Here is an 11,287-nt window from a genome sequence, read left to right as displayed (position 1 = left end):
AACCGCCCCCCTCTTCCGTTCCTCTTACAATGCCTGGAAGTATCTTAGACCCAGGCTACATCTTTTTCTCTGTTTTCTTAAATGTTGTTTTTCTTTCATCTTTTTATTTTGTTCCTTTTTTATAAGACACAATTGATCTGGCCTCCATCAAAACAAATAAAAGCACAAGGACACCCACACGCACTCAACACCCCTCGCAAAACACTCTGCTTCCGACTCGCATTTACACTATGGGTTTATACCCAAACATGGCCATATTGGCTGATTTGTCGTTGTTTGCAGCTTGTACACATATATTTCAACTCCTACAAAATAATTTTTTCACTGACAGAAAAATGGGATTACCATTGGTCTCCTTTTAAAGGGAAGTATTTTTCTTCTATTTGATTTGGGTTGGCTTCAACAGCCCATGAAATAAATAGAATTTGTTGTTTCATGCATAATAACTTTAACACCCTATTACAGAGATTCAATAATACGAATCAGGGAGTATTATCTGCATCATCTCGACAGATTCAAAGCTTGTTTTCCTTAAATGGTGGAAAACCTACCCTCTCTCACTGCTTATAAAACCACAAAACGATCAAAAAGAAAAACACATTCAACAGAAACTGAAATTTCAGGTTTGCAGTTCGCACCATCCCTGTGGACTCTGCTGTTTCTGCAAGGCCGGGCCTCTCTCTCTTGACTCTTATCTCCTTCTGGTCTTGACCGACCGACAGATGCCTTGAAACTCGCTCAAGGTCCTCCAGTTCCGTCAGAGTTATTTGATCTGAAGGAAATACAAGTTCATGGTGCACTGAAGCAGCCCGTCTATTAGCTCTGTGTGTTGTAATGTCATGCACCTCTTTGTGAACCAAGGCTGTGCTTAATATGGTCACTTTTCCACTTGTTTTTAAGTTAATGCTGACCTTTGACACTTTGTCGTCCCCCCCCCTTGCATCCCTCCCTCGTCCCCTCCCCATGTCTCCTGCTTCACTTATTATTGACGGATGTCCTGCGCGGGCGTTTTCCTCCTCTTCTTGGTGCGCCTCGCAGGATGCATTCATATATGGTGTTTGTGTGTGTGTGTGTGTGTGTGTGTGTGTGTGTGTGTGTGTGTGTGTGTGTGTGTGTGTGTGTGTGTGTGTGTGTGTGTGTGTGTGTGTGTGTGTGTGTGTGTGTGTGTGTTCGGCAGTTCCTGCGCATCTGTCCTCTGCTTTTCTAACAGTCTTGGCGGTTGTTGTTTTGCAAGCCAGGGAGAGAGTATCTCCCATATCGCCCCCCTGCCCCCCCCCCCCCCCCCCCCCACACACTCTCCCGTTTCCTTCCTCTAAGTGCCCATAACACGTTGGCCTCTCCCTTCAGGCAGTCGGCCAGAAGCTTCCGGAAGACATTATGGAGCGCTCATAACTTTATGTTCACCTGGATCTGTCACCTCAGAAATATACTCTTTATGACTGCATGACTAAGAGGTATACATTATGTCATTTCGAGTCTCTGTCTGTAAAATAGCACAGATTTTGCTGTATGCTCACCCTAAGTTGCAGTGAGTTGAGTAAGGGTACTATATGCGTCTGGTGTGAAAGAAAAGGTTCCAGCCTGATGTATGTGGAAGTGCAACGTTAAATCCATCAAGTCAATGGCTTCTGCTATACAATGTTACATTTCAGGAACGATCCCTTCTCTGATATCTGAAGAGCCTCAGTTCCCGAGGGGCAGGTTTTGAGTTTGGAACCAGGTTTGTTTATCTAACATGTAGGTGTTCTTTAACTTCCTGGAGAGGGTTCATGGGGAGGAAGAAGTTGGTGATGGAGGATGGTCTTCTCTGACCCTAAGGTTCAGCTCCTGTAGAGTCTCACCCTCAGCAACATAATCCCTATTCCCTTCGGATCCTCATATATATTTGTTTTACTCACACCACTTTCCTGCCATTACTTTGTTTGCAGAGACTATGGGGTTAGGAAAACTAATAGTCCACTAAAAATACCCTGCCGGCTGGCCTTTTCCTGCAGGCAGCACAGCTTCCAGGGTACGTGTGGACCGTTGAGGAAAGAGGACATGAGTGGAGCTGGTCTGCATGCGGCTTCCTGCGCTATGTTATAAAGACTCCCCTCCCTCCGGCTAACCTCCACAGTCTTTCTCAGACAACTGTGGTAGGTTATATCTTGGGCTAGCTATATTGAGGTACCTGACAGTTGGACTGAGGGTTGCAAGGTCAGCATTGTGCACATTGGTTCTCGTCCCTGCTGGTCGGGGTGAGTGGTTACCTAGATGTTTTGTTGATGTTTTTTAAGGGTTCGATCATGTTTCATGATGTTTGATAACCTTTAGGGGTTGCCTGGATTGGTGTGATTGAAACCGGCGTCAGGGATGTTAGTTCTACCGCTTTTCTGTCTAAAAGTACATTCTTTCAACATGGTTTCACCTGGAGGGTGAATTATGTTGTCGATAAGAATCTATTTTTGTGGCTACATTTTTACTACAACATGGCAGTTATTTCATCCTATAAATGGGGATGTATTGACATTTCAAAGGTATTTTTCATGATGTAATGAGATCCATGTCTTGTGCATGAAGTGTTTCATATTAAGTTGCATTATGTTTCAGTGTCGTCATGTTTTGCTTCCTGCAGGTACGAGTAGGGAGCTGGTCTCACCTAGCAGAGGCGTCCAGGAGACTGCCCTCTATGTATTCTCTAGCTGGTGCCTTCCTCAACAAGGTAGGTCAATGTGAGGGAGCTGCACTTTGACTGGGACAGTACATTGTACATTTGAGAAACTTGAATATAATACATGGTGCCATTGTAACTCTACCGTTATATATTTTTTTCCTTCCTCTCCCTAACAAAAGATGAGCAAGATCCAGGTGGTGGAGGGATACCAGGTTGGAGGAAGGCGTGCGGTGGTGGCGTCTGATGCGTTTGCTGCGGAGGGATATGTGAAGGAGTTTACGCGCCACTCCAACGACGTCCTGCTGAATCTGAATGAGCTGAGGCACCGGAAAATTCTGACCGATGCCACCCTCGTGGTGGGCACTGCCCAACTGCAGGCACACTGTGCTGTGCTCATTGCCTGCAGGTCAGCTCAGAGGATAATATGTCATTTTCTTGTTCTTGTTCTTCTTGTTCTTTTTCTTCTTGTTCTTGCACTAAATTGCACATTCTGTCTCTCTCTCTCAGTGGGTTCTTCTACTCCCTGTACTGCCATCGTGTGTCATCCCCCGTACAGAGTGGTGCTGGAGGCCAGGCCCTAACCCTGTCTCTCCCTGACTCCCTGGACCCCTCCAGCGTCTCCCTGCTCCTGGACTTCATGTACACCTCCCGGCTGCCCCTCACATCACACACCGTCCCCGGGGTGCTCGCCGTCGCCACCTACCTGCAGATGGAGCACGTGGCCGACACCTGCAGAGCTTTCATGTTACACATGTGAGCCCCTTTTTTCTATTAGTCTATGGGTGAGCCTTGGGGAGTGGTGATGCTAGCTAACAGGATAAACTAAAATCACCCATGGGGAAAGGAATTTACTGAAATACCATGTCAGCTAGAGACTTTGGGGTAGACTTGAATAGGCAGTTAGCTGTAAACGTTTTAAGCTTTAAATAGGCTTCTAAATCTGTCCTACAGGCGCCATGGCTGCTGGTCGAAACTATGTTAACGAATCATTTCCCTATGGTCTATAGTTAATTGGTTTTGACTGGCGTTACCTGACAGTTCCTTTTGTTTCCCCACACAGTGAGAGGATGAGAGGGACGCCCCCTCAAGTGGAGCTGGACTCCACGGTGTCTGCAGTGTTTGAGGCACCCTCAGGGGGAATTCCTCCCAATCCCCCTATCAATGGAAGACCCCGCCCGTCTGTTCTCGCTGTCTCCACCCCCTCACAGCCCGCAGCGGAAGCTGAGGGCCGCATGTGCCCTGACTCAGCCAGGTGAGAGAGAGAAAGAATGAGTGTGTGTGTACATGTGTCTGCTTCTCTCTTTGTCAGTACCGTGTGTGTGTGTGTTTGTCTCTATGTGCCATTGTCTATGTTCAGTTTGCTCATTACATGAGTTCCTTTTTTTCTCCTGCAGGGTCCCTGGAGACATCCGGGCCTCTCTGCAGCCAGGGACTTTCCTGACCCGTAAGCCCAGGTCAAAGGAACTAAAGCTGGAGCCTGAATCCCCTCTCCCCACGCCCTCTCCAGAAAGCCCATCGTGCTCCAGCTGCCAGCCCAACTCTCCTGCTGAGTCCCAAACCTGTAACTTGGGTGAACCCAAGAGCAGCCCTGACCCTAAGGCTTGCAACTGGAAGAAATACAAGTACATCATCCTCAATCCCCTCTGTGCCATAACCACGATGAAGGAGGAGGAGCCTGAGGAGGTCCAGCAGCAGTTTAGGCACACCCCCAACTCTGATAGGATGGAAGTGACATTGAAGCCAACTATAGAGGCGTGGCCAGGGGAAGGATCTGGCCAAATTGACAGGTGTGTTGTCAATTATTATGCAATATTGGTATTTTAAAACCAACAAGTCATATTGACCAAATAAACTATCCAAGGAGATAGTTGAAGTGGGCTAACTTGGCACTGATTGGCACTGTTGACAATATGACTATATTCCGTCTTCCAGGCAGGGGCACGTCTCCTGCTATGATGTCCCTGGACGTAGCCCTCCTCTGGTGCCCCTCACAGGGCTGTCAGCACACTCTGCGGACCACCCCATGGAGCCTCCCACCCACAAGGAAGGAACAGGTACTACAACCTTACTACCTCAGCAGCAGCAGATATGACATGTAAAACACTTATTTTCTCCAGCTAAACAGTGAGAGATCATGCTTGTGTTGTATGCTTACAATGTACATACGTGTCACATGTAAATATATGAGATACGTATTGGTATATATTCTCTGCCTCTCAGCCTCGCCTTGCTATCTGGCACCGCGCCCATTGGAGCCAGAGGCTGCCCATCACCGCCAACACCCAATCAAGCGCAAGAATTACGGCTTGCCATTCCGTTACTCCGGCAACCTGAGCGTGATAAAGGCTGTCTGCACAGGTGAGGCAGGTAACCAATGACATCTGATGATGTGGTCATTTGACACACACACCTCCATGACATGATGTTTGAGTGCCATTTACCATCATCGTAACGAACGGAGGCAATGCAGCAGTTTGGACAGTTAGGCATTATGACTACAGTTGATTATCCCCACAGGTAGTTGATGTGTGTGTTTCATTGAACTTCTCTTTCCCTTCTTTTCCAGCCCCTGCTGCCGGCGACAAGCCGTACCGCTGCAACGTGTGTGGCGCCCAGTTCAACCGGCCCGCCAATTTGAAGACTCACTCCCGCATCCACTCTGGAGAGAAGCCCTACCACTGTGATACCTGCGGGACCCGATTCGTTCAGGTGAGGACCCACCACAGATGAGGCACAGGTGTTGAACAGAGGGTGTGTGTGTGTGTGTGTGTGTGTGTGTGTGTGTGTGTGTGTGTGTGTGTGTGTGTGTGTGTGTGTGTGTGTGTGTGTGTGTGTGTGTGTGTGTGTGTGTGTGTGTGTGTGTGTGTGTGTGTGTGTGTGTAAGGTCGAAGTCAAAGTTGTTGGTTTATGTTTTGGCTATGTTATGTTATACGTTATTTATCAATGTTCATTTGGCTGACCCGTGCATGTGTGTTATCCTACAGGTGGCCCACCTGCGAGCCCATGTTCTGATTCACACAGGGGAGAAGCCCTATCCCTGTCACACCTGTGGCACTCGCTTCCGTCACCTGCAGACCCTGAAGAGCCACCTGCGTATTCACACTGGCGAGAAACCTTATACTGTGAGTATATCACTCACACATTACAAAGAACTGCATTGTAGGTTAACGGCTTGAGAGTAGGTATTTCATGGTAAGGTGTTGTATTCGGCGCATGTGACGAATACAATTTGATTTGATTTGACACACACATACGTGTGCAGACAGACACACATATGCACGCAGGCACGCACACCTCTTGTGTTTGACCTCTTGCAATACAAACAGTTGTTCCATGACGAAATAGATCAACAATAGATCAAATAGATCAACATCAACAACATTATGATGCCATGACATTGCCCTCTCCCCTCCCCTCTCTCTCCCAGTGTGAGAAGTGTGACCTGCACGTCCGCCACAAGAGCCAGCTGCGTCTCCACCTGAGGCAGAAGCACGGCGCCGTCACCAACAACAAGATCCACTACAAGGTCCTGGCCGACCCCTACCAGTCCATCCTGCAGGCCTGTTAAATGTCTTCCCGTTGAACCCGGACCTTTAACCCCTAACCCCAAACCCAATAGATACCAGCCATGACCCTAACATTTCTGTCAATCAAATCATGATCTTTTGATCTGTTACCACCCTAGTGTCTCCTGTGTTATTATGGTCCATGGCTGAATCACAAATGGCACTCTATACCTTATATAGGGCACTATTTCTTACCAGGGCTGGGTGCCATTCGAGACTGCCTGTCTGTATTTTTCTCAAGTATGTTTCACCCACTGGCTAGGGAGGCCATTATAACACCTAAACATATAGTTGGAAGTACATGGGTCCTGTATGTGATTAGCCAATCAAGCCATGATGTTCTAATATGATTTGGGGAAAGATGGCAGGACCAGAGATCTGAGCTGATATGTCGATAGCATGCTGATGCCTTTCCTCTACATGCTGTCAGTGAGGTATTGGGCCTGTATGAGTTAGGTCAGCATGACGTGGATCTTGTCAAGAGAGCTGACGAGAGTTACTGGGAGTAGTATGGAATGTTTTGTAGCCCATCAGTTTGAGAGAGAGAAAAGAGAAAAGAGAAAAGAGAAAAGAGAGAGAGAGAGAGAGAGAGAGAGAGAGAGAGAGAGAGAGCGAGAGAGAGAGAGAGAGAGAGAGAGAGAGAGAGGGAGAGAGAGAGAGAGAGAGAGAGAGAGAGAGAGAGAGAGAGAGAGATTTGACCGTTAAGAACATGAAATTAGGATTTGACTGTATTAGAGTGATAGAGAGAATGATGTAGTAGGTTGCTATGAGGTTGGGAGCTGTAGAAATGGATAGAGCAAGTGAAAGAAAGTTTTCTGTGCCATTGTTTTATTTATTTTCCAGTCTCACAGGTATTTTTTGGGACTGGGACACATTGGGGATCGTTGAGTATTTGGAAGGGACACTACAAAAATGTCATTGCATAACAATGTAGACAAAGATAGGTCAAAGATCATAATGCCCTCAGCACTAACATGTGAATAGACTACCCCGATTGTGACAGCTTTAAATAGCTTTTTAACTAATGTTTATTTTTTACATACTTGGGGCCTTTGTATAATGACGTGTCATATTGGATCAGATATTTTGCCCGTTACATCCCTGCTGTGTTTTTCTAAAGCTTTTTATTTAAATGTAAGATTATAACTTGTCATCCGTGATTAATTATAATTTTATTTCGGAGTCCAAGCAGGCAAAGGACTTCCGTCTCTTGTATATGAAGGAATATGGGCTCTCAGAGCATAAAAGCTAGATAATGCTACTGTAAAAAAATGGATGAGAGATGATATTGATATCTGAAATTGTATGGTGTTCTTTTGCTGGACAAAGACAAGGACTGTTTTATACGAATTAAATGAAATTGATTGCCATTAACTACAAATGAGTTGTATCTTTTTAAGTTGTACTGTAGGTGTTGAACGTGTGAGGACTTGTGTATGCCTAAGTACCTGTACCCCCGTTAAGGAAACAACGATATGGTACTACTGTATTGATCTGAAAAGATTCGGACATAAGATATGGATGCAATCTAAATATTCAATATCATTTTGGACTCAGCATTCTACCTGCCATACTAATATTGAGTGATTTAGGATTTAGGGATCTAGGACTTTCCAAATCCACACATACACCCACACGTTTGTTTTACTATCCTTGTGGGGAACAAACAATTGATTCCCATTTAAAATCTTATTTTCCCTAACCCTTAGGCTAAAACTAACCCTAAACCCCTAACCCTAACCCTAAACCCCTAACCCTAAACCTAACCCCTAACCTAATTGTAACCCTAAACCTAACCCCAAAGTCGACTGGTCCCCACAAGGATAGCAAAACCAAAAACACACACATCTCCTCCCTAGACTTCCTTCCTCCCATTAACTCAGCCTTCAAACCCCCATGACTCACTTCTTTTGCAGAGGAGCCAACGATGACTCAAACCGCTCTCTGGGTCCGGCTGTTGGTGAGGGAAGGAACAATAGAGTCCTGGGCACCTGTTTCCGGCAGGGCTATAATGCGGAGTGCACACTGCCATCCACTATGTGATAGCATACTGCTTCCTGTGGTGAAGGGGGCAGTGGCCCCTGCTGAACTCTCCAACCGTCTGTCACCCTCAGTTCCTGCTCTGTGATGGGCTTGTGGCAGGCAGAAGGACCTGATGATCTCATCTGTGACACCCTATTCCTATACAGTGCACTACTTCTGACCAAGCCCTAGTCTGACCAGAGCCCTGGTCAATAATATAGGGGATGGAGTGCTATTTCAGGTGCAAACTGTGTGAATACTATCTGTCTAATCGTTGTTTCCACCTTCCTTGATTCCTCTCGAAGCTCATTGGAGGACGAGGTCTGAGGGAGGGACCTTGGATCCACTCCACCAATGCGCTCCTTTGAGAGTCATTGAGGAACCATGGATGGAGGATGCATTAAGTTTGCAGACACAGCCATTGTCTGTGAGGGAACGGCAGCGAGGAGAAGAGGCATTTGGAGAAATGTTGGAAATGAGAGGGGACTTTCCAACCCCTTCCCCCAGCCTTTCCATCAATGAGATAGTCACTGACATGACATGGCCTACCGTCTGTAAATCAACAGACATTTTATCTGCTGACCCATATTAGTTCTTGACACTGGCAGCATCCTCACACATGTCAATGCTTGTATCACACGTTACAGGCTATCTATCAATTCATCATTCATTCTATGCTCCATAACCAGCGCTGACTATTCTGTTACACATTTTTTCAATCCCTTTGGCACATTTTTCAGATGTAAGTGGTATATTTTAAAAACTCTAAGTACAAAACTCTAAACCAATAATACTACCCACTGTGCAAAAACTCAACGTGGAAAACTGACTGAATTTGCAAGAAGTCATCAACTTAAGGGAATTTTGTCATTTTTTTCACCCAACTTTTAAACTTAATCCAATGACGTGGTGACATTTATTTTTTGTTGATTAAATGTTGAATTGTCGTTGACATCTCAACCAAATGTAAATCAAAACTAGATGTTGAACTGACGTCTGTGCCCAGTGGTTAGTAATGTCCCCTATCTTATGTGCAGAACCCTTTGTTGTGCGCTTATTGGGGTTTCACACATCTTTCACCCCTGAGACATTCATGCAAAAGTTTTCCATGAAATACCATGGGCATGGGCCTCCCGAGTGGCGCAGTGGTCTAAGGCACTGCATCGCTGTGCCACTAGAGATCTGTGTTCGCGTCCAGGCTCTGTCTAGCCGGCCGTGACTGGGAGACCCATGGGATGGTGCACAATTGGCTCAGCGTTGTTCGGGTTAGGGGAGGGTTTGGCCGGCAGGGATGTCCTTGTCCCATCGCGCTCTAGCGACTCCTGTGGCGGGCCGGGCGCTGTGCACGCTGACACGGTCATCAGGTGTACGTTGTTTCCTCCGTCACATTGGTGCTGCTGGCTTCCGGGTTAAGTGGGCATTGTGTCAAGAAGCAGTGCAGTTGGGTTGTGTTTCGGAGGACGCACTGCTCTCGACCTTCTTCTCTCCCGAGTCCGTACGGGAGCTGCAGCGATGAGACAAGACTGTAACTACCAATTGGGGAGAAAAGGGAGTAATAAATAAATACCATGAGCACATTTTGTTTAGTCACCAATACATAATGTAATTATAGGCTCACCATTTAGTCATTTTAACTACCATTTAATCCCATAGCAAAAAAATACAAGACACACATGTAGTGCTGAATAGAAAGAATAGTAAATTGTCAATATAATTGTACATACAGTATTTGACTAGAACTTGACATTGTATCCAATGGCAGGATGTGTGCATGTTGAAAAATATGTCATTCTTACAGTTTCATTATCCTTATACAGTACATATGTAGGACAAATGTTGTAAAAATATTTGACTTGTCAACTGATACAGTATTGCCTGTCTCTCTGCTTGAAATTCAACAGCTTACAGTGTATAAAATTCATATAATAAGATACGACTGGTCGGTAGGGTAACTTCCATGATAACGCCTTTTTCGCGGTCCAGTGCTGTATGCCAGCCAGTTACCGGAACGCATCTTACCACCGAGTTCCACAGTCTTCACGGGTGTTAAAAGTGTTGTCTCCTATATGTGAGTTTGATGAAAAATGTTCCTTCTCCACACACGGTTGTCAAGAGTGGTGGAAATGGAAGAAGAACCAATCTCTCCCAGTCCACAATGTGGCATCCCGCCCTTTCAGATGGCACTTCACGGGTGTCTCGCTGTCTGCTCCGACCAATGGCATGCCTGAGCAGTGTCGCCTTGGATCATGCCAACTGTGATGTCAGGATACAGGCTACAATTTGTTCTGTCCCCCATGCATCTGCAGCGTCATTACGCTGATGATTCCCAAGGCCTCAGTGGCCATTTTGAGGGAGGAATATCCTCCCGTATCCAGAAGCAGGCAATCCGAGTGGTTCCCATGTCGAAATCCGGGACTGCTGGATCTTCAACTTTGCCTCCCATTCTAGCAAGCACCTCAGTCTATAAACTCAGAATGCTGAAGAACCGCTGGTGGCTGTGGAGTCGAGGGGGCAAGCAGTGTTACACACATCCATACTACTGTCCCATATTCAGACTCTAGGCCTCATAAGAAACCAGAAAAAGAGCTGTCTGACTCCATCTCAGCGCATTCCGTTTCTGGGTCTCGAGCTAGACTGACTCACTTATCATGCTTTTCTATCCCCACGGAGGGTGTCCGGGTTTAGGCTCTGACAAATTTTGTTTGGGTCACACAGTGCATTTTTTGCCAGTGCCTATGCCTTCTGGGGATGATGGTTTCTGTGAAGGAAGTCATTCCCGTGGGGCTATTGTTGATATGACCCTTCCATCGCTGTGCTAGCCACTCACCTGGACGCATCTCACGGTCTAAGTCGGTCACTTCGGGTGTCCTTGTCAGGCCTACGGGCTATGGCCCAGTGGTGGGACCCTCTGCTATTGTCAGGGGGCTCCCATGAGCTGAGTTTTATCCTGCAAGGTGATCACGACAGACACATCCTCCCGGAGGGTGCGGTGCGCTGCACGAAGGCAACTCAATTTGGGTGGCTTGGACACTGGTGAGGAGCGCAC

General features: G+C 46.5%; 1 protein-coding gene across 2 annotated transcripts; it reads left to right on the top strand.

Annotated features, from left to right (window-relative positions):
• Positions 1-2,035: 2,035 nt before the first annotated feature.
• LOC129865720 (B-cell CLL/lymphoma 6 member B protein-like) lies at positions 2,036-7,600 on the top strand. Of its 2 annotated transcripts, none has more exons than XM_055938687.1 (11): positions 2,036-2,237; positions 2,615-2,701; positions 2,833-3,059; positions 3,161-3,406; positions 3,714-3,905; positions 4,048-4,440; positions 4,586-4,707; positions 4,874-5,020; positions 5,220-5,362; positions 5,638-5,775; positions 6,081-7,600. In XM_055938687.1, the coding sequence occupies exons 2-11, from the start codon at positions 2,669-2,671 to the stop codon at positions 6,219-6,221; spliced, it is 1,782 nt and encodes a 593-aa protein (XP_055794662.1). In that variant the 5' UTR covers positions 2,036-2,237; positions 2,615-2,668; the 3' UTR covers positions 6,222-7,600. The 2 variants fall into 2 exon arrangements, with proteins under 2 accessions (XP_055794662.1, XP_055794663.1); XM_055938688.1 differs by having other exon boundaries at positions 2,039-2,237; positions 4,874-5,011.
• The last annotated feature ends 3,687 nt before the right edge of the window (positions 7,601-11,287 follow it).

The sequence above is a fragment of the Salvelinus fontinalis genome, chromosome 11 (assembly GCF_029448725.1).
Source record: "Salvelinus fontinalis isolate EN_2023a chromosome 11, ASM2944872v1, whole genome shotgun sequence".
NCBI classification, from domain to species: domain Eukaryota; kingdom Metazoa; phylum Chordata; class Actinopteri; order Salmoniformes; family Salmonidae; genus Salvelinus; species Salvelinus fontinalis.
The sequence above is the reverse complement of the archived record's forward strand: the minus strand, read 5'-3'. Positions and strand labels throughout refer to the sequence as shown.